This window comes from Anabrus simplex, chromosome 1 (assembly GCF_040414725.1).
Source record: "Anabrus simplex isolate iqAnaSimp1 chromosome 1, ASM4041472v1, whole genome shotgun sequence".
Lineage (NCBI taxonomy): Eukaryota > Metazoa > Arthropoda > Insecta > Orthoptera > Tettigoniidae > Anabrus > Anabrus simplex.
In genome coordinates this window covers 1,511,514,335-1,511,537,123 of record NC_090265.1, presented here as the reverse complement: position 1 = coordinate 1,511,537,123, position 22,789 = coordinate 1,511,514,335, and the positions used below count along the sequence as shown (strand labels likewise).

The 22,789-nt window shown below is 40.6% G+C and overlaps 1 protein-coding gene across 1 annotated transcript in view; it reads right to left on the bottom strand.

Annotated features, from left to right (window-relative positions):
- The window catches only part of Cad89D (cadherin-89D), a 273,325-nt gene that overhangs the window by 126,056 nt on the left and 124,480 nt on the right, over window positions 1–22,789 (bottom strand). The window contains exon 4 of the mRNA XM_068226160.1: window positions 8,557–8,687. Coding sequence (XP_068082261.1) covers window positions 8,557–8,687 — 131 coding nt within the window. The remainder of the gene's footprint in view (window positions 1–8,556; window positions 8,688–22,789) is intronic.

Sequence of the window (22,789 nt, the reverse complement as noted above, 5' to 3'; positions counted from 1 at the left end):
CCTAATTTGAGTTCATAGGAGGAAAGGGAAACGCATTCAAGACACGAAGTGCACATTCCAAGATAATGTGTACAAAATATTAAGTGTTTATCTCGGGTATGGATGAGCACATGATATAATCAACAATTTAAACAAGCTTGTCAGTTATGTAGGCTTGTCACTTGCATGCCCAAACCCCAAAATCATCTTACAATTTATTCAATTAATCATTTGGTAATTTTGTCCATGACTAATATTAGATACGACATGTAAGTCGAGGTAGTGGTCAATTCAATTTAGTCAGTGAATTATACCGAGTGACCTGTCTACGCGGATTGGGCCACGTAGCTGTGAGCTTGCATTCGGGAGATAGTGTGCTCGAACCCTATTGTCTGTACCTCTGAAGATGATATTCCGTGGTTTCACATTTTCATTTCAGGCAAATGCGCGGCAGTACTTAAATTAAGGCCATGGTAGCTTTCTTCCTTATCCTAGTCCTGTCCTATCCCATCGTATTCATAAGAGCTGTCTGTATCAGAACGACGTAAAACGAATAGAAATAATAGTGAATGAATTAAACGAATGAAATATGAGCACTCACAAATGGTAGATTATTCAGAGGATAAATGAAACTGGATGCCAATTCAAGAAAGTATTGAGTAGTCGGTGAATCAATAGCTATTTTCACTACATATTCATTATAATAAAATCGCTTTTGATTAACGGATGTCAATCAGATGTTATCTCTCGCCTAATTGTAGTAATTAGAAACACACAAAAGTCAATACAACTCTACTGACGCTTTAATGGGAACGAGATAAAAGCTCTTTTTCGTAACACTAGAGGAGCGAGAAGTCGTTATGGCACAGATTGCTTCAATTTGTCAATTACATGTTTTGTAACGACGATCGCGTTAAACGTTCAAAAGACTTTCTCGGATGGAAATGGGCTCATCTTACTTCTAATCTTCGGGGGTAATTACAAAGAAATTCAAGATGAAATTGCTCTTACTAACAACAGAACCAGCTTAAAATTGCTTTCATCCAATAGGGAACAAATTTCTTTCACGTTTCATCACAAGTAAGAGTGGTTGACAGAGACTGCATTAGCTTTTAAGAAACATTGCTTCATTGCTAAGTTTTTATGAATACCTACACGATTTTTGTTAAGGACATTAACAGGGCACTTACTGAGTTTTATTACTTCACCACTGAAATGAAATGGCGTATGGCTTTTAGTGCCGGGAGTGTCCGAGGACAAGTTCGGTTCGCCAGGTGCAGGTCTTTTGATTTGACACCCGTAGACGACCTGCGCGTCGTGATGAGGGTGAAATGATGATTAAGACGACACATACACCCATCCCCCGTGCCAGCGAAACTAACCAATTATGGTTAAAATTCCCGACCCTGCCGGGAATCGAACCCGGGACTCCTGTGACCAAAGGCCAGCACGCTAATCATTTAACTGTGGAGCCGGACACTTTACCACTAAATGATGACAACAAATGGTGTTATTTTCTATGAATTTCTGATATACTGACTTAGATTTAAAATAGTCATTTTGGCCCAGTGTAATTGTAAAAAAACGAATAAATAAACAAATAAATACATAAATAATACATAATACACAAACAAGTAAATAATTAAGCTTATGGTTGTAGCGGTAATTAAATAAGTACAGTGCATAATTGAAGAGATGGAAATATCGACAAAACTGTGGAACTGTGGAGCTCTTTAGACCAAACCAAGCAAGTTTGTATTTTGATAATAATGTTATTGGCTTTACGTCCCACTAACTACTAGTTTACGGTGTTCGTAGAAGCTGAGGGGCTGGAATTTAGTCCCGCAGGAGTTCTTTTACATGCTAGTAAATCTACCGACATGAGGCTGACGTATTTGAGCACCTCTAAATACCGCCAGAGTGAGTCAGAATCGAACCGGTCAAGTCCTGCCAACTTTGTTTTTTAAATGATTTTTTATAGCGTGATCATTGGCACGGGAATTGATATTTTACGTGGGCTGGGCTGAGTGGCTCAGATGGTAGTGAGCTGGCTTTCTGAGCCCAAGGTGGTGGGCCCGATCAAGACTCAGTCCAGTCTATTTGAAGTGCTCAATACGTCATTTTTGTGAGGAAACTCGTGTGTGACTGTATTTTCGGCACTTCAGCGTCTTTGAAAGCAGAAAAAATTAATTAACAGAATGTAAAACCAACATTATTTGTTAATTTCATTTTAAAATGATTTTTATTATTAGAATCGCGAACGAGACTTTTCATTAAGAAAATATCACATTCCGCTGGCCTTCTGTAGAAATTTGTCATAAATATTATAAGTGGTTTCTCAACTATACGTAAGGCTATAGGAGCTTTATACCTGTGATAACAAATGCTACACAGATACCATTGTAAATAATTTTATAGTAACTTATAATTGAAAATGTGCATTTATTATAAATTATTAAATTTCCGTACGCTAGGTTTGGAATGAAGGTGTATCATGTCAGAATTTTACCCAGTGAACATGGATTCGATTTGCAGCTCTTCCAAACATTTTAATCCTGAACTGAGAGCTGGAACGGATTAAATCGGCCTCTGAGCTGTTTGGTATGAGAGGCAGTGCACCCGATCAAGGGAGCCAATGAGACTAGGGACGCCAATTCGTTATAAAACAACCGCCGTCTGCAATCACATAGGTCTAAAATTAAGACACTGTGAGGAAGTCGTCAGGTTGAATGTGTGATACTCGAATTTTTATAGGTTATCTGAATGGAGAGCAGTCGTCTTGATAAGGCAAGACTCTTAATAACTTGAACGTGCCACTAGTTTAGTTTATCAGAACCGGTTTTGATTAAGTTTCGCGCGTCCCACAGTCATTATAATTCCCACAGCTAAGGCGCAGATATTGTCTTATGGAAACTGCTTTTAAAGGTGAATATAGGTCCTATATAACACGCAGAGAATAATAAAAGCGTGAAAACTGCACATTTATGATGTCCTCGCAGCGTACAGATACAAAAGATTTGAAAGCAACATAAATGGTTTACGTCGCGAAGAAATATTCTCCTTTGTAGAAGTTCTCAGATTTATTCCCCCCTCAGCTTTCATCGCCAGCTTTCACCTTGAAGTCTTAATGTATAAAGTTGAATTAGCCTCCCGAAAACTTGAGAAACTTTCATAATTAGCAAGTTTAATTTCAAATTACGACATTTCTCGTAATGCGTAGAGGTGGTGACGTGATGGACAATTAACGGTTCTCCTGCGACATCAAGAGAGAAAAATGAATCGTTAGGGTTTGTTTGTATCTGTGAGTACAATAAATTCAAAGAGATGAGTTCTAAACTTTTCACTTTGTATGAACGGGTTTGTCAGTAAAAGCCCAATAGAAAACCCCCCAGAAATATATTTAATTTATATCTTCTTCTTTTTCTTCTTTTTCTACTGCTTTGTCTCACACCTGTGGGTCAGAAATATATTTAATATATTAATTTATATATTCTGCTTTTATTTCTTTTTCTACTGCTTTGTCCCATATCTATGGGTTCGTGGGTGCGAACTGCGCCGCAAATGTGGATTTGACCCTGTTTTATGGTCGGATGCCCTTCCCGACGCCAAACCTATATGAAGGGATGCAATCATTATTGCGTGTTTCTGTGGAGGTTTTTAGTATGATATGTTGTCTGAATATGATGAGGAGAGTGTTGGGACGGGCACATGTACCCAGCCCCCTAGCCAGGAGAATTAATCAGAAACGATTAAAATCCCCAACCCGGCCTGGAATCGAACCCGAGACCCTCTGAACCAAAGGCCAGTACGCTGGCCATTCAGCCAACGAGTCGGACAATGTATTAATTTATATGTACCTCCACAATTTTTGCATTCTAACCTCTATCAAGACATCACTTTTCTTCTACTGGTTTAACGTCACACTGACACACCGACGCAAGGATGAGTGAGAAGTAAGATTAGGAGGTAGTGGCTGTTGCCTTAATTAGGGTACAGCTCCAGCATTTGCCTCGTGTGAAAAAAGCCAGCAACGGAAAACCGTCTTCAGTGCTCCCGACGGTAGGATTCGTACCCACCATCTCCCGAATGCAAGCTCACAGCTTCTTCTTCTTCTTCTTCTTCTTCACGTGCCATGTCCTCGCAGAACGTTGGCGATCAGTAGCATGATCTGTTGTTTGTTCATAGCTGTTCTGAACAGAGTAAGCTTTGTCACCCCAAACCACTGCCTCAAGTTGCCGAGCCATGATGTCCTACTTCTCCCCGGACCACGTTTTCCATTAATTTTCCCGTGGAGTATTACTTGCAGAAGGTGGTATTTAGAGTTCCGCATCGTATGACCTAAGTATTCTAGTTTCCTTCTCTTGATGGTAGTGAACATTTCTGGTTCTTTGTTCATACGGTGCAAAACGTCTATATTGGTCATTTTAGCTGTCCAAGGTTTCTTCAGCATCCTTCGGTACGTCCACATTTCAAATGCTTGCAATCTCTTGCACATGGTCTCAGTTAGTGTCCATGCCTCAACGCCGTATAACAGAATACTGAAAACGCAGCACCAGAGTAGTCGTGTCCGTAGTGAAATGGAAAGGTCACGGCTTGTTAAAAGTTTCCTAAGTCTCTGAAAAGAAGTTCTGGCCTGCTCAATTCTGCATCGGATCTCGTGAGTAAGGTCCCAGTCATCATTGATGTGACATCCCAGGTATTTAAATGTTGCCACTCTCGCGATCTGTTCCTTCGCTGTTGTGAGATTACCTCGAATGCCATCTTCTTTCCTACTTATAACCATCCACATGGTCTTCTTTACATTAAGCTTTAAGCCCATTGCGCTGCTGGCTGCAGTGACAGCATTAAGTAGTTCCTGTAGATCCTGGAGATTGGTTGCAAGTAGCACAGTGTCATCGGCGTACCTGATGTTATTTATGATGAAACCATTAATCACAATTCCTTGAGTCTTTCCGTAAAGAGCATCTCGAAAAATCTTTTCTGAATAGATGTTGAAAAGCATGGGGGAAAGGATACAGCCTTGGCGAACTCCTTTCATAATTGAGACTTCTTCCGAGACACGACCATCAACTCTCACAGCTACGCGACCTTAACCGCACGGCCAACTCGCTCGGTACATCTATTTTTGTTTCATACAATAGTGATACTGAGATCATCTGCTCCGTGTGCTTACTGACGAGGAAACTGTTTCGGTTGGACCGGACAGATTTAATTAAAAATTGGGTAAATGATTAATTGAAAAATCCTAAATGTAGCGGTAAAAATCCTTTTGTTATAAAATCAACAGTAATATTATAATAAATTGCTGAGAAACAGCTGCGCGGCTCAGAACAGTTAAATGCTGCTGCTGATGATGATGTTGATGACGACGACGATGTAGAATGAACTTGCAATGTGCATTGTAGAATATCAATAGTTCTACTTTAAGGCTGTACAAATCATTTTATACCGAAAATGATATTTTGACAACTAGAACAGACTTTGAGGCTCTACAAACCTATTTTACTAACAAGTGTAGTTTATGAATATGTCAGTATATTCTGTATCGTGTCCGGCTCCATGGCTTAATGGTTTGCGTGCTGGTCTTTGACTCAAGGGGCCCCGGGTTCGATTCTCGGCTGGGTCGGGGATTTTAACTTTAATGGGTTATTTCCAATGGCTCGGGGACTGGGTGTGTGTTTCGTCCTTAAACAGCAAATAAAAAGGAAAAACAAAGAATATATCAGTTCAAAGTCTAAAAAGTATTTAAAAATGGTTAGCATGCTGGCCTTTAGTCCAAAGGGTGCCGGATTCGATTCCCGGCCGGGTCGGTGATTTTAACCTTCATTGGTTAATTCCAATGGCTCGGGGGCTGGATGTTTGTGCTGTCCCCAACATCTCTGCAACTCACACATGACACATAGCACTATCCTCCACCACAATTACATGCTGTTACCTACACACGGCAGAAACCGCCCACCCTCACCGGAGGGTCTGCCTTACAAGGGCTGCACTGGGCTAGAAATAGCCACACGAAATTCTGCATAGTTTATTTTGTTTGTCAAATCTTCACCTTGAAGGATGGTTGGTTCCTAAAGCACTACCGCAGGTTCTGAGGTAGTTTCCCATTGCTTTCCTCACTGGACGTGAAAATGCTATTGCAGTACTTCTGACTCTCTGAGTTGTTTGTCAAATCTTCACCTTGAAGGATGGTTGGTTCCTAAAGCACTACCGCAGGTTCTGAGGTAGTTTTCCATTGCTTTCCTCACTGGACGTGAAAATGCTATTGCAGTACTTCTGACAATCTGAGTAGCACCAGTCGTAACACCCAGATGCACTAGTCATGCTCTAGACACATACATTGGAAGCTGGTTACCTCTTTTCTGTTTAAAGAGCTCGTTTTGCCTCTCGATGCTACTGAGTAAAGCTGGTGACGTGCGTATAGTGCAAGCGGGAAACCTACCAGCAGACAAACAGGTCGAACTGAAATGAGCTCCAGAGATTATGAACTGTTTCTCATGGTCCCTGTTGGCTGGGATTTTTATGTAAATACCTATTTGTTTTCACAATAGCTACAGTTAAAATGCTGTCATACGTATGTTTACAAATGATGACGGAAAAACATTTTAATAAATTTTCCATTTACGTAATTTTACATCGTATTTTAAATATTTTCCATATTAAAAAGTTATTCTTTTCAGAAAAATTTAAAATTTATTTTACAAGCATCAACATTTCAAAGTTGGATTCTGATATTTCTATGAAATATGGAAAACAAACTCAGCTCTATGCACATTCTTTCTTGCTGGCTTTGGCCTTGTTACATAACATAACAACAGGGTGAATCAATCTGTATTAACAGCGTAAAAATGTCGTAATTATACTCATATCGGAAAGGTTAGACTATCCTGTGGCTTCCACGTCCACACAATAAATCATTATCTCTATCATTATTTGATACATTACAGATATTCTTTACACTATTTTACAAAATATTTATAAGAGTTTTAGTTCACATTTTATGGTTTCCCTTCGATTTTTTAGCCGATATATATGTACATATTTAACAACTTTTATTACATAGAAATCCTAGCCCTGGTTAACACAAAGGTTTTGGTGCAGACAATAGTGGGTGCTCATGAAATAAATAAGAGGAGGTGTCAATATAGCGAGTATCACCACTTATTCGAAGAACTGAAGGCCAGTCTTCTGATCAAACTGAATATTTCCCAGCGGCTGGGAACTAACGTGCGGGAACACCGTAAACAGTCTTGCTAAAAGCACAGGTTAAATCCTGCTCGCAGGGTGCCGCTTGTATGTGCCGGTAGCCAGCAAGCAGGTAACCAGCACCCACTATGCAGGTACCCTTACTACCGAGTTCGATAGCTGCAGTCGCTTAAGTGCGGCCAGTATTCAGTATTCAGGAGATAGTTGGTTCGAACCCCCACTGTAGGCAGCCCTGAAGATGGTATTCAGTGGTTTCCCATTTCCATACCAGGCAAATGCCGGGGCAGTACCTTAATTAAGGCCACGGACGCTTCCTTCTCACTCCTAGCCCTTTACTGTTCCATTGTCGCCGTAAGACCTATCTGTGTCGGTGCGACGTAAAGCAACTTAAAAAAAGTACCCTTACTCAGCAGGACGTCTACCTCAGCTTCTGTACTGTAATAAACATAAATCTTCGATGGAAGCTACATTTTGCTCTGGTCTGTACCAAGAGACCGCTGCAAAAGTACTGTAACACGTTAGAATCGTTTATAATGGATATTAGAGTATTATGAAATTTCTGAAATGTTGGTCATCTATTAATGTGAATGCTATTAATATAAACTGGGTAAGCTGACTGCACGGTTAGATTTTCGTAGCTGTGGGCATGCATTCGGGAGATGTTGAGATCGAATCCCACCGTCGGCAGCCTTGGAGATGGTTTTCCGTGGTTTCCCCTATTACAACACCAGGCAATTGCCACGCTCCTTCCAAATCCTAGCGCTTTCCCATCCTTGTGTCACCGAACACCTTCGATGTGTTAGTGCGACGTTAAACCACTAGCAAAGAAAAATGTATTAATATAAACTTTTATTAGCATAGACGAGGCAAACTGCCAGATTTCTGTTCAGAATCACTCAGTTTGTTATGCCTATGCAACAGCAGCAGGTAAGCAGCGATGTTCTGATGTTCAATTTATCACCCCACCAAGTTCCATTGCAATAGGTCTTATCCAAACCAACTTTTTCTCCTGTTAGATACATGAATTTTTTTGCACTTTCTCTGTGTTTGAACTCATATAAGATAGTTCTGAATCTAAAAACACGCAATATATCATCAGGTAAGTACTGATCCACACACAAAAACTCTTTGTCTCTAATTCAGTCACGCTGTGTCAAAACACTACAAGCTCTACAAACTAAATAAAGTCGACTAAGGTGTTACCATAACTCCCTTCACCAGGGAACCTCAGGTGACTAAAGCAACTATAATGGTATTATTATTATTTAGTTGTAGCGTGGTATAGTTATGCATGCCGTAATGACATGGACGTTAGTATGAAACTCAAACGCTTCAATATTAATTATCTTGTATTGAACAAGCGTCACTCACCTTGTCGACAGGCTGAAGGCTGAGGTTACGCCGCGGGTGAACCTCCACTTGGAGCACTTCACCACCCACTGGAACATTTTCGGGAACTCGCACAAACCTCAGGTACTCTCCAGTCGGATAGAACTGGCAACCTGACAAAGAAAGAAAAGTTTAAGAAACACAGGTTAACAGATACATTTCTCATGCACTAAGTACTTTCGAATATTTTTCGTTTATTAAATAGGCCTAATAATAATAATTTCTTGTGGCTATTGCCAACCAGGTGCAGCCCTTGTAAGGCAGCCCTTCCGTGGGAGGCATCTGCCGTGTATGGGAAGATGCGTGTTATTGGAGTGGAGGATAGTGTTGTGTGATGTGTGAGTTGCAGGGATATTGGGAACATTACAAAAACCCAATCCCCGAGCTAGGGGAATTAACCATTTGAATTTAAAATCTCCTACCTGACTGGGAATCAAACCCGAGGCCCCCTGAACCGAAGGAAACTACGATAGCCATTCAGCCAAGGAGCCGGACATAATAATAATAATAATAATAATAATAATAATAATAATAATAATAATAATAATAATAGTAGTAATAATAATAATAATAATAATACGTTGTACTTTGAACAACTTTTATTACGCTTTCCCCATAATTGTCGGCCCCGCGGTGTAGGGATACCGTGCTTGCCTCTTCCACGGAGACCCCGGGTTCAATTCCCGGTCAGATCAGGAAATTTTACCTTGATCTGAGGGCCCAGTTTTACAGAGGATTCCCTTTCTGACGCCACCCTAAAATCTACGTCAATTGAATGGACGTTTAATATTCTTTGTTTCTTTCTCTCTTACACACCAATTTCGAGCGTCAAATAGCTTATCCTTTCCGCTTATACCGCATGAAATTTTCCTCCGCGCTCTTCAATTAAAATTTTATTTAGGAGAATCATGGCGTCAGGAAGGGCATCCGGCCTTAACCCCCCGGCCAAAACCTAAATGAGCCTGGGTGCTACAGCGACCCAAGAAAACTGGGATAATCTGAAGAAAGTTTATTGCTGTGTAATCATCCTGAAGACTATCTATCCTATACTCTAGGTGTTTGTTTCACTTCACACAGCATAAACCCAAAATATTTATTACATATTTTAATGAACTACTATATTCAAATTTTCCTTTACTGTGAGATGTATTCACCTTGTGAGTGGTGGCGGTAGAATATATCCACGATAGTCCTGATTTTCGTAAGAGTTGTCTGAAAGGGTAAACCTACATGGTTTCCGGTTTTTTGGGCCCCGAGCTCATTTTAACAGTGCTTCCCCTTACCTATTTTAAGTTCCTTACTTTCACCTTTCCTATCCAGCCTTTCCTCGTCAACTTTTGATCCCTTCCGATTCTGGTGGTGTTACGTTTGCAAGGCCTATGTAGTAGGGAGACCTAGTTTTCGCGGGCGAGGGAGTCGCGAAACCAGGTTACATTGTACATAAAGCAAGTATATTACGTTTCAAGCCTTCTTAGGTGGAAACGTCGTCATTTCACGCTCGCAAATTAATGCGAAATACGAAATTTACATTTTAGTGGGAAATATTGAATTTTTCTAAAAAAGAGTTATGTTCTTTCTGGGGAAGATTCAAGTAGAGATGGAAACTAATTGAAATAGTGAACATTTGATAATATTTGTGGTGCGAAGAAGTGCGAAAGAATTCTATATTTCGTGAAATGTCCCGACGTGCGGAATATGAATGGTTTCAAAATGATGGAAGTCTTATTCGAAACATAGAGAGCCTTTTCAGAATTCCAAAATCCAAAATCTAAAATCATCAATATCGAGCGTCAAATAGCTTATCGAGAGTATCTCAAAGTTGGGCTGAGATTCCGATACAGTCCCTTTCGAAAATGGTTCAACTTATGAAGAGAGATGACCTTTATAATGTGAAATAACGCCACATTTATGTTTTTATATGCAATAAAACCACAATCAATCCCATAATTTATTTTTATTCACCATAAAATAGGCCCCCTGTTATTGAATCATTTTTACACACTTCGCGGTCCAATACCCTCATGCTTCCAAGAGTCAGACCTCTTCCATTTGTTTCTCTGATTGGTGTTAGATGACGGCTAAATAGTTGTGCTTCTTCTTAAAATAACGATTATAGCTGCCACCACTAACGACACAATATTTGTTGGGACAGTTCAGACGTTTACCATTCTAAGATTTATATTGCAGATAGGCCTTTTATATTAATTTATATTTATATTTATATTAATTTGTACCTTCCTGTGGAATAAAACCAAACCAAACTTCATGGCACTATAGCCTTTCTGGGCCTTGGCATACCAGCCCGAAGGACTGCAGATTACGAGATGATGCGTGGATTATTCTCAGTTATTATTCTTGGCTTTATAGACCGAGGCCGCCATTTCACAGTCAGATAGCCCCTAAATTGTTCTCACACAGGCTGAGTGTACCTCGCTTCCTTGGCCGCCACATTAGCACATTTAGGTACAAGACAAATTTATCACAGTACACTAGTACACACCACCACCTTATCACCTCACCAGGTTGACCCAAGTTTGGACTCTGGAGGACTGCTTAGAGAAGAACTGTATTCTTCGATATTCTGTGGTTTTCCGTAGTGTACCCCACTTCAAATCAATGCGAATGTCCGAACAGCCATCGTCGAATACTGTGCTACCTCCTTCCCCACCACCTCCAAACACATACATACATACTGAGCAAATTGACTACTGCTGTGCTTGCCTTCGGAAGATAGTGGTTTCGAATCTTACCAACGGCAGTCTTGATGATTATTTTCCAATTTCACACCAGGGTGAAGCTGGGGCTGTAACTACCTCTATCGAGATCTGGTACCTTCACAATCATATATCACTTTGCCGTCCTAGTATCGCCGAAAGGCAGCATATCATCGTTGCCGGGATAAAACCTCCGTTGTGATAATATTTTGGAGATATACTGACCCGCAGCACATACAGTACATTATGAAGAGCGCGAGAATGCCTTGACAATATTCACACAATACTGCATCTTAGATGACAGAACCTTACCGGCCAAAGTTCTAAGCTAAAATATTTCACATAGGAGGTTTTATCCTGGCAGCGACGATATGATACTGTGACGTCAGACTACTGATAATCCTTCTGTTAATAATAATGGCGTATGGCCTCCGGAGAGGCCTGGTGCAGGTCTTTTTCTAGTATACGGCCTATTAGGCGATCTGCATGTCTGTGAAGGTGAGGGCCCTACCTAGGATGATTTCTAATGTTGAATACGCCACACACACCCATCCCCTGAGCCACTGGAATTAACCAATTAAGGTTAAAATCCCCGACCATTCAGCCAACGAGTCGGACAATCCTTCTGTTCAAATATTAGAAAGAGAACCATTACCAACCTTCCTGAAGATTTACAGGCACGTAAAAAAATCCTCCGGGAGAAAATTCTGGCCCCTTGGCGTCTTCAAAAACCGTCAAAAAAGTAGTTAGTGGGACGTTAAAATAATAACTATTATTATTATTATTATTGTTATTATTACAATAGGTACAATAAATATGTATTATATCAGATAGATCACTCACTCACAGTAAGACGATTTGTTTAGCATGGTGCACCAAGTCCATAAAGTGAACCACTACCGACAAATAAGTACACTCATGGTAACACTGAACAATGTCGCAATTTCTACTCCGTAACCAGTGGTAAAGTGCAAGCGGACACATTCACATGAAAACTCTCGTGTACCGAGCGAATTGGCCGTGCGGTTAGGGAAGCGCAGCTGTAGGCTTGCAATCGGGAGATTGTGGGCTCGAAGCGCACTGTCGGCAGCCCTGAAGATGGTTGGTTTTCTGAGGTTTCCAACTTTCACACCAGGCAAATAATGGGGATGTACCTTAATTAAGACCAATTCTTCCTTCCCACTCCTAGCCCCTTTCCTACCCCATCGTCACCATAAGACCCATATGTGTTGGCGCGATGTAAAGCAGATTGTAAAAAAAAGTATCCTGTGTTATGTCATTTCAAGTATTTTTCATTCTGAGAGGTATTTTAGTTTGGCTAACTCTCTGTCCATCCACATATACCCATGTTTCTCTCCCGTAATGGAAAGTCAAATTTCGAAATAGGTTGGCTTCTTGACGAATAGAGCTCACTATCTTACAGGTGAGCAGGACATGCCTTTTCTATCACCACTAAATAACATCTCCCACTCCCAGTGCAATTACACATGACAACAAAATCACTTTGAAATAGAGGTTCATAGTGACTATAATGCAAAACTGAAAATATGACACAAACTGCAGTAAAGTTAGACTCCAAGTAATTACAGGAACTTACTCCTTCAACGCTATGAACACTACAAAATGTGGGTCGCAGATACCAAGTAATATTATGTCATTTAGTTAAGCAGCCAATCTCACCGCGTGCCAGTAATGGCTCATAAGGTTCACCGCTACTCCACCACTATGGAGCCTGCTTTTGGCTTCACTCCAGGCGCAAGTAAACATCGTCTTTACCTTTTTATTTCACTTCATTTTCACTAACCGAAAGAATACAGAATGAAAAATGTTATGGATATACCGTTTACTAAGAACTTATTATTACGACCTCAGGTAATGTAGCATAATCTTGTTCGAGTGAATCTGCATTCGTTTCTTGGCTCTGTCTAAGATATCTCTGCCACGAACTCAGGAATGAGCTTGGTCCATGATGAAATAAATAGAAGTCTAAGTGTAGTGATGTACAAAAGGTAAATATAACTATACATATGAATTAATGAGAATCTTCCAGGCATCCTAAGAACTTAAAGTGTGGTGCCTGAAAACCTGATATCCCAAAAATTCACCAGAAAAATGGAAAATTCCAAAGGGTGCGAGCTGGGTGGGTTCAAAGTTGGGGCTCAGAAGTGTTGTTCACAAGCACTAGCAGTTTTTCACTCCGTGGATGTTTTTCCAAATGTGTAAGGTACATTAAACCCATGTGGTTGGGAAAGAGACTTAATGTACCAAACTATACGAAATAAATAATGTATTCATTGAAAGCTTTTTGGCCGGAAGAGTTGGTCTTGCGGTTAGGGGCGCGCGGCTGTGAGCTTGCATCCGGGAGATAGTAGGTTCGAATCCCACTGTCAGCAGCCCTGAAGATGGTTTTCCGCGGTTTCACATTTACACACCAGGCAATTGCTGGGGATGTACCTTAATTAAGGCCACGGCCGCTTCCTTCCAACTCCTAGCCCTTTCCTATCCCATCATCGCCATAAGACCTATCTGTGTTGGTGCAACGTAAAGCCACTAGCTCCACTTCAAAGCCTTTTGACCCTTTATTTCGGAAAACACCACAGACATATTTTGACTCTTTATTGTCCGGCTTCGTGCTGGTTTGTTAACACCATGGCCAAGGAGTCCCGGGTTGGATTCATGGCCATTGTAATTTCCTCTGGTTCTTCCTAGGTAGGGCCCCATCATCACAGGAGCGTAGGTCGCCTATGGGCGTCAACACGATTGACCTGCACCAGGTCTTTCCGGAGGTCACACGCCATATACTGTTTACGTTCGTATCCCTGGTTGAATGGTCAGTGTAACGGCCTTCCGTACAGAGGCCTCTGGGTTCGATTCCCGACCAGGTGAGGGTTTCTGATTCCCTTGGCTATAGGACTGGATTTTTGTGCTGTTCCAAACATCTTTGCAACACATATACCATATACCACACATAATGTTAACATTCACTACAATAATAATAATGTTTCCCACACACGGTAGACGCCTTACAAGGGCTGCACCATTATTATTATTATTATTATTATTATTATTATTATTATTATTATTATTATTATTATTATTAATAATATATGCTACTGATATTATTATGCTACACAGTCTATTACGCTGACAATATGCATTTATAGTTCAAATTTTCACTTAAAACTGAATGCGATTTTTACATGCAGCGAAGCGCACAATTGCAGCTGATACCTGATAAAGAAGGAATGGCGTTGTAAAGAACTCATTATAATGACCCATGTTATCCTGTAATGTAATGTCTTAGGAACAACAGCCTTCAGTCAGCAGGCTCTGACTGATCTTCTTCCTTTTTACGTTGGCAGAATTACCTGATGTTCCGTTGTTTCCTAAAGGATACCTGAATCTTAGCTAACAATCATCACCAGTGACATTAGTAATATAAGATAAAAATAGTTTTGGGGTTGATGACCACGCAATTCAGTGGCTTCAAAAGGAAGCGTCAATAAAATCGTCAATTAATACTTCCATTCTGTTAAGAATTTCGAAGCTGGTAAAAGCATGTTAAAATTAAGTTGTAGTATGATTGCTAATACGCGGATGACTGGAAGAACGCACTTTCATTTTGTTAATAGAATCCTCACAATGAGATGTTAACGATTTCTTATAGATGAACAATTGTTAGAAGTAAAATATGCATACACATTACCACAGTCTAAACAATATGATCGCCGGGCTGAGTGGCTCAGACGGTTAAGGCGCTGGCCTTCTAACCCCAACTTGGCAGGTTCGATCCTGGCTCAGTCCGGTGGTATTTGAAGGTGCTCAAATACGACAGCCTCGTGTCGGTAGATTTACTGGCACATAAAAGAACTCCTGCGGGACTAAATTCCGGCACCTCGGCGTCTCCGAAGACCGTAAAAGTAGTCAGTGGGACGTAAAGCAAATAACATTATTATTATTATTATTATTATTATTATTATTATTATTATTAACAATATGATCAGTTGGAGAGTTCTGTGGTAAATGATATGCGATGAAATTTGGTAGAGTCCGATGACATTTAAAAGTACCTACTGGAATATGATAAACTCGCTATTAGACTTACTATTTTTTTAAAGAAATTTCTGAGCAGTACACAGGATTTCCGACGCCTCTTAACATGTTCCATTACTGACCCTTCGCCCTCCCCCCCGTCCACACACACACACACACACACACACACACACACACACACACACACACACACACACACACACACACACACACACACACACACACGCGCGCGCGCGCGCGCGCAGTCTCTACTACACTAATTCTTGGATTTGCAAATGAAACGCCCCACTTTGATTTTGCTTACTTTTAGGAGTATAAAATCATTGTCCTGAAAGAATAAAGGCCAGAACAAACGATAGTCAGAAGTTGTAACAACATTTTGACTGCCTATGTGACAGTCTATGTGTTGTATATTGATTAATGTAGTTAAGATTTTTCTTAACCACAGACCAGTGTAAATTTGAATATCTGTGGTCTTTATTCTCCCTAAACACGATCGACATCAAAATAGAACTCAACGTCGACCGTGCGATCTTGTAAGACCAGGTCGTCATGAAAAAAACCGTTAAAAGTCCACCAAAGGAAGAAAATTGTCCTGCAGGTGTTCTCTTGCGTACTGGTACATCTAATGACATGAGGGTGATGTACTTGATTACCTTCATATACGACCGGACATTGCCAGGACCGAACCTGTTTATTAACCATAATATCTTTCGTACATTATTAACGATATTCTATTCAGAATTTACGATCTGCATAATTTTAATGACACATTTCTTGTGAATTCTGCATCGATTTAACCCAATATATTTTAGTATGAATTATAATAGTTCTCGAGGTAGACACGCCTATATCTGGGAACTTCAGCGGCGATTTCCATTATAGGAAATGTTAGAATAGGGTAATAATAATCACATTACACAAATTATTTGTGATTCATTAGGAATTTAACCAACTTGGAATAATAAAAATAAATTCCATGAAACTACCACGTCTTCATAAATGTTCAGTAACTTGCTACTACAACAGTAAACAAGAGAGACCGTTGTTAATTTATTAATGTAATAATTATTGCCCTATTCTAAAATTTCCTGTTACACAAATCGTCGTCAAAATTTCCTAACGTAAGGCTTCTTTCTTCAGGTCGTTTTCCCAATTATTGGCGTAGGAATTGTATTCGGCCAGTGTTACGGCCAGATGCCCTTCTTGATACCAACTTAATGTGGAGGAGGTATTCACCATTACAAGTGCCTGTGGTGGGTTGTCTGTGGATGATAAGTGATTAGGACGAATACAAACACCCAGTCTCCGAACCAAAAGACTTATCCATACGTAGTTAAATATCTTGACTCAGCCATGATCGAACCCGGACATTCTGAATCGAAGGCCAGTATGCTGACCATTCAGCCAAAGATGCGGAAAACTTTAGGTTCGTCTACCTCGTAAATTAATAAAATATATACTAAGATATGTTGGGTTAAATCAATGTAGAATTCAACAAGGAATAAGTCCTTAAAAGATGCATACTGACCAAGTCAGGAATTTTCACCCGAATCTGAAGGCTCGTTAGAGGTCTACTCAGCCGACGAGAGAACAATTGAGGATCAGTCTGACAATGAGATAGCGACCCCGGTTTTCAAAGACGAGAACAACGGCCGAGAGGATTCGACGCCCTAGCCACGCATCTCCTCGTAATCTGTAGGCCTTCGGGACGAGCAGCGGTGGCAGCTTGGTAAGCCAAGGGCCATTACGGCTGTAGCACCCTGGAGTTTGTTTTGTATACGAAAATGGATATAATTTACATTCGACTTGAAATAACCTTCAAAATAGTGCCAACAACAAATACCACGAAATATATCGACAAACTAATAGCATATTTATAAGAAGGTACTGTACCTTTCATCCAGTAAGACCTAGTAATGAGTGAACGAATAACATTAACTTGAAGCCAGACGTAATCGGAATAGCTACAGAAGGATGGAGTATTGAAATTTTAATGACGTGCTGGAAGGAGCTTTATCCTTTCAGACGATAATCCTTCTTGTCGGAAAGACAGAAACCTGTTATTTGTCAGCCGTCTACTTCCTTTTGCTGTCTAATAATGCACGCTCTGAATGAAAACGTGCAAATCCTTAAAAATTAACCCAAAAACAGCTCAGTAGGGAACTAGTTATTTCCTACGACCAGAAATCCAGATGCTTTTTCTAGCACGTTCAACTCTTACACTACGCGTGTTTTGATCGAAAGTTACCGTTGCTGCATTCAAGGAATTTGGGATGCTTTTTTTTAATCTATTGGGGTCATGAAAAGCGGTTCACTGACGCAGTGTTCTGGTGGTTTCACACACTGTAGTACTCTTAAATGTCAACAGACAAAGTCGAATTGGTAAGGTTTACATTGATTATCATAATCACTGAGAGCTTGCACCCTTAACCTCCCTTTCCACACTATAATTTTTTTTGCCTGGTGTGAAAATGGAAACCACAGAAAACCTAGGAGTTGGAAGGAAGCGGCCGTGGCCTTAATTAAGGTACAGCCCCAGCATTTGCCTGGTGTGAAAATGGGAAACCACGGAAAACCATTTTCAGGGCTGCCGATAGTGGGGTTCGAACCTACTATCTCCCGGATGCAAGCTCACAGCCGCGCGTCTCTACGCCAACTCGCCCGGTACTATAATATTTAGGTAAAGCTCAGTCTTCTCAGTGTCGGGCGAGTTGGCCGTACGCTTAGGGGCACGCAGCTGTGAGCTTGCACGTGGGAGATAGCGGGTTCGAACCCCACTGTCACAGTCCGGAAGGTAGCTTTCTGTGGTTTAATTAAGGCCACGGCTGTTTCCTTCCCACTCCTAGGCCTTTCCAATCCCATCGTCGTCATAAAACCTATCTGTGTTGGTGCGACGTAAAGCAAATTGCAAACAGAAAAATACTCTCAATAATATTAAGCTAAAAGGTTATGTTTTTACTTGTTTTCTATGTTTACAAAATTATCTTTCTGTCTACCTGTGCTTCAATCTGATACTAGGTTCTTACGCCGGATAAGACAAACAATAGCATATGTCGGGTTCAGTCCAATTTTTGTCTGTCTGTCTGTCTGTCTGTCTGTGTCTGTCTGCCTGTTAAGATACCTCAAGGATTTTCATTAAGCTTGGTATTAAGTAGATGAAGGAAAGTAGAATCTACTTCCTTTTCTGTCTAACAATGCATGCTTTGAATGAAAACGTGCAATCCTTAAAAAATTAACTCAAAAAGAGCTAAGTAGAGAAGTAATTATTTCCAGCGACCATAAATCAAAATAATTCAGCAGGAAGGGGCTTCGGAGGGAGCCTAACCCATTAGACTCGATGAATTTTTCTTACGGTTGGTTTTACAGAAAAACTGCTCATGACGAAATTGATTTATAATCTTCTTTACAAACTCTTTTGTACCGCGCGAGTTGGCCGTGCGGTTAGGTGCGCGCAGCTGTGAGTTTGCATCCGGGAGATAGTGGGTTCGAACCCCACTGTCGGCAGCCCTGAAGATGGTTTTCTGTGGTTTCCATTTTCACACCAGGCAAATGCTGGGGCTGTAGCTTAATTAAGGGCACGGCCGATTCCTTCCGACTCCTACCCCTTTTCTATACTATCGTCGCCATAAGGCCTATCTGTGTCGGTGCGACGTAAAACAAATTCTAAAAAAACCTTGTTTGTTTTATACATTTTTCGATACGATATAAAATAAGAGAATTATTGGGAAGAGGCTTAAGTGGTGTACTAAACATAGAACTCGATGTACCTCTCTTACAGTTGGTTCCACAGAAAAATTGCTCATAACACAATTCATTTAGGTAGAATATTATTTAAACATTTTTGTCTACAGTACAGGTTTGAAGTGCAACGAAAACTAAAGGAAATATCAGTGGAGATCGCATGAAAATTTAAGTCCAAGGACCGATAACTAGCTGTATGGAGAGTTGCTATGGAGCTCATCCCGACAATATTTTAAAGGTTTCGTACACCTGTCTGCACTGTTTAAATATTAACCTGATGCATAGCTTTTATGCTGGAATTTTGTGATCCGTATGAAGGGGTATGAAAGCAATGATGATGGTCTGAACACCAAGAATACCAAATGCGCTAATATCTCCGTTTATATCACTAAATTATTGTTGTGTTGAATCGCCAAAAAATTGAACAAATGCACATTTATGAAAGACGATTAATACTTAAAAGGGATTTAATGCCAAGAAGGGACCTGTGTTCATCAGGTGGAAATATTAGTAGGCATTTGGAAAACATCACGAGCTAATTACAGCAACATCATAAATACGAGAGGAGTGTAAGTCTAACCTCATACTCCTCTTTCTTGATAAGGGGTCAGGATTGGAGTAAGATGAATTTATTTGGCATGTTTGTAAGGCTGAATGCCCTTCCTGTCGTTAACTTTAGTTTAAGAAGAAATGGAGGCGAATTTAATTATGGTAACTGAAATGGATAAGGAGGTGGAATTAATCGGCCGAGACCTATGAACAGAAACTCTCCCGGCATTTGCCTGGAAATGAAAATGGGGAACTTCTTGAAACCATTTCCTGGACTGCCGACGGTGGGGTTCGAATCCATGCGTCTCTCGCATGCAGAGATCCGCTCCATAGCCGTAGCGTTTACACGTGCGGTCACTCCGCTCGATCATAAATACTAGAGAAGTGTCATAATATAATTAGATGCGTATCATCTAAACAATTTTTGTTGTTATCTGATTTAACTCTGTTCTGTGTAGAATGCTCAGTAAATGATCGACAAAACTGCAACGTGTACAATAGTTAGTGTCTTCTAAATATAATATACCGTCGTTGCGCCTCGAAGTACCGCTGTCTGACAATTTTGATGGGAGAAATACTGGCCCGCAGAACATGTATCACTTGGAAAGAAATTCGTTTATACAGTTCATGCAATACTGAACCTTAGATGACAGAACCTTTCTAGTCAGAGTTCAAGGCTGAAATATTATCGCACAGAGGTTTTTCTAGGCGCAATGACGATGTAATATATAAGTTATCAACCCATAAAAATTAGTAACAACAGGGATCTGAAACATCATTGGTAATCTTTTACTGTAGGTTACCAATAGTTTTAAAATTCTTACTCATCAGAAATATTTTACTACATAAATTTAAAATACTTTAAGACAGAACTTAACCATTCTGTGAGGAAAATCTCTTGGGGTCGTTACTTAATTACAGGCTAACGAATGGAAAAATTAGACTTATTTTAAACTAAGAGAAAATAGCAAGGAGTTACAATTCTTTATTTTTTTGCTAGATGCTTTATATCGCACCGACACAGATAGGTCTTATGGCGACGATGGGACTGGATAGGCCTAGGAATGGGAAGGAAGCGGCCGTGGCCTTATTTAAGGTACAGCCCCAGCATTTGCCTGGTGTGAAGATGGGAAACCACGGAAAACAATCTTCAGGGCTGCCGACAGTGGGGATCGAACCCACTATCTCACGGATGCGGGCTCACAGCTGCGCGCTCCTAACCGCACGGCCAACTCGTCCGGTGAGTTACAATTCTACTTTAGAATGTATCTGTAGTGAGTGCATGGGAGTTAAAACATTCAAGACAGTCTTTGAAAGTCATGGTTGTACGGAATCGATCAACTCAACTTTGACATCCTAGTTTTCCAGTGATGAATCAAATCTAAAGAAAATCATAGCTCAGCTTGATAGGGCCAATTGCGACAAGGTATCGTGTTCCCTTCTGAAAGTAGCAATACCTTAGTAAGCTGGGAAAGTGTATGAGGGTTGAGGTCATGCAGTGGCCAATAGCAGAGTAGTTTGAGGGGGACGTGCAGTAAAGCTAGCCGCAAGCGACAGGGTCCAGCGTAAATGCTCTTTGTCGTCAGCCTTGCTTTAATGACTTGGTTTCAGTTTCCTAATCAGCTCTGTAATGAAATCAATGTGTCCTGTACCTACTACCTGCGGAAATGCCCTACAGTGTTCATTCGTGACAGAAAGGATAGTCTTTGAAATTAGAGTTTTGTCGATATTGGAACACGAGAATTACGGTCTTTGATTAGAAAGGGTAATTATTGAAAATATTGCGTAGAGTTTCAAAACAAACAGGACTACACTAGTAGTTCCATTTTCACTTCTTTACATCCAGTCCTAATGTAAGCCAATTATAAGGGCGACTCAAATGAAAGTAACCGAAGTCGGTATTTATTAAGGGAATGCACGTAAGCATATACGTCAGAAAAATTAATATACAGATATATAAGGTAACACATTCACTATTTAGACATTTGATCCACTGCGTAACGAGCCTAGTATTTTTCCCAAATTCCTTGATAACTTTGTGAGAATATCAGTACCAATCTACTTTACATCCACATCTGGTGAATATCTGCGCTCTTCCAGCTTCCTCCTGAGTATATCAAACACGTTAAGGTTACATGGCGAAAGTTTCCGATTGTGTGTAGGATGCTGCAGGGTTTCTTATATGAACTTCGCTAGAGTTTCCACAGCCATGGGGCCTTGCACTGAATTACAACAGAATTACTTGCGAATGCACTCCGGAGCTTAATCTTGATTGCTAGGGGCATTCGTTGTAGCATTACCATTACGTCAAAGTAGAACAACGCAGACATCGTTTCCGCAGTATTAAGATTCGTAATGGTAGAAACAATGCTATACAGAAACATAGAAACTCATCGTGAACTGAGCATATAGTAGGTCACCGTAAATACTGCATTGATAGTCTTACTGGATTCGCTCAACAACCCGTGCAATTGTGTCTAGTTTGATCAAGTTTTGGGTCACTTTTGAAAACTGGAAGGTTTACAGAATCGTTTCACATTGGTCAGTGCCATGCAAGAACCCACGAAGATTCCAGATATTCGACGTTGCATATAATCTCATTACAAACTTTCAGCGGTCAATGATTCTAACTATACCACACTATTCCTCTTTAAGACAGCAACACCGAGCTCGCTAGCTGCAGTCGCTTAAGTGCGGCCAGTATCCAGTAATCGAGAGACAGTGGGTTCGAGTCCCACTGTCGGCAGCCTTGAAGATGGTTTTCCGTGGTTTCCCATTTTCACACCAGGCAAATGCCGGGGCTGTACCATAATTAAGACCACGGCCGCTTCCTTCCAACTCCTACGCCTTTCCTTTCCCATCGTCGCCATAAGACCTATCTGTGTCAGTGCGACGTAAAGCAAAAAGAAAAAAAACAACAGCCACTAGTTTCAGATCGGTATTTGTAACCCACTAACTGGGACCGCACGACCATGCCCATAATACTGGTGCAAGGGTTACTGCATCATTTACATGGGTTGGCACGTTACTAGGTTGAAGCCATTCGATCTTGGGCAAGGCTTTCATTTGCTTCACATTGAATTCGAAGGCAATGAAACCTAAGCAAACAAAATCCGTGACCCTTATCATTTATTAAGATCCTTTATTAAGGCCTA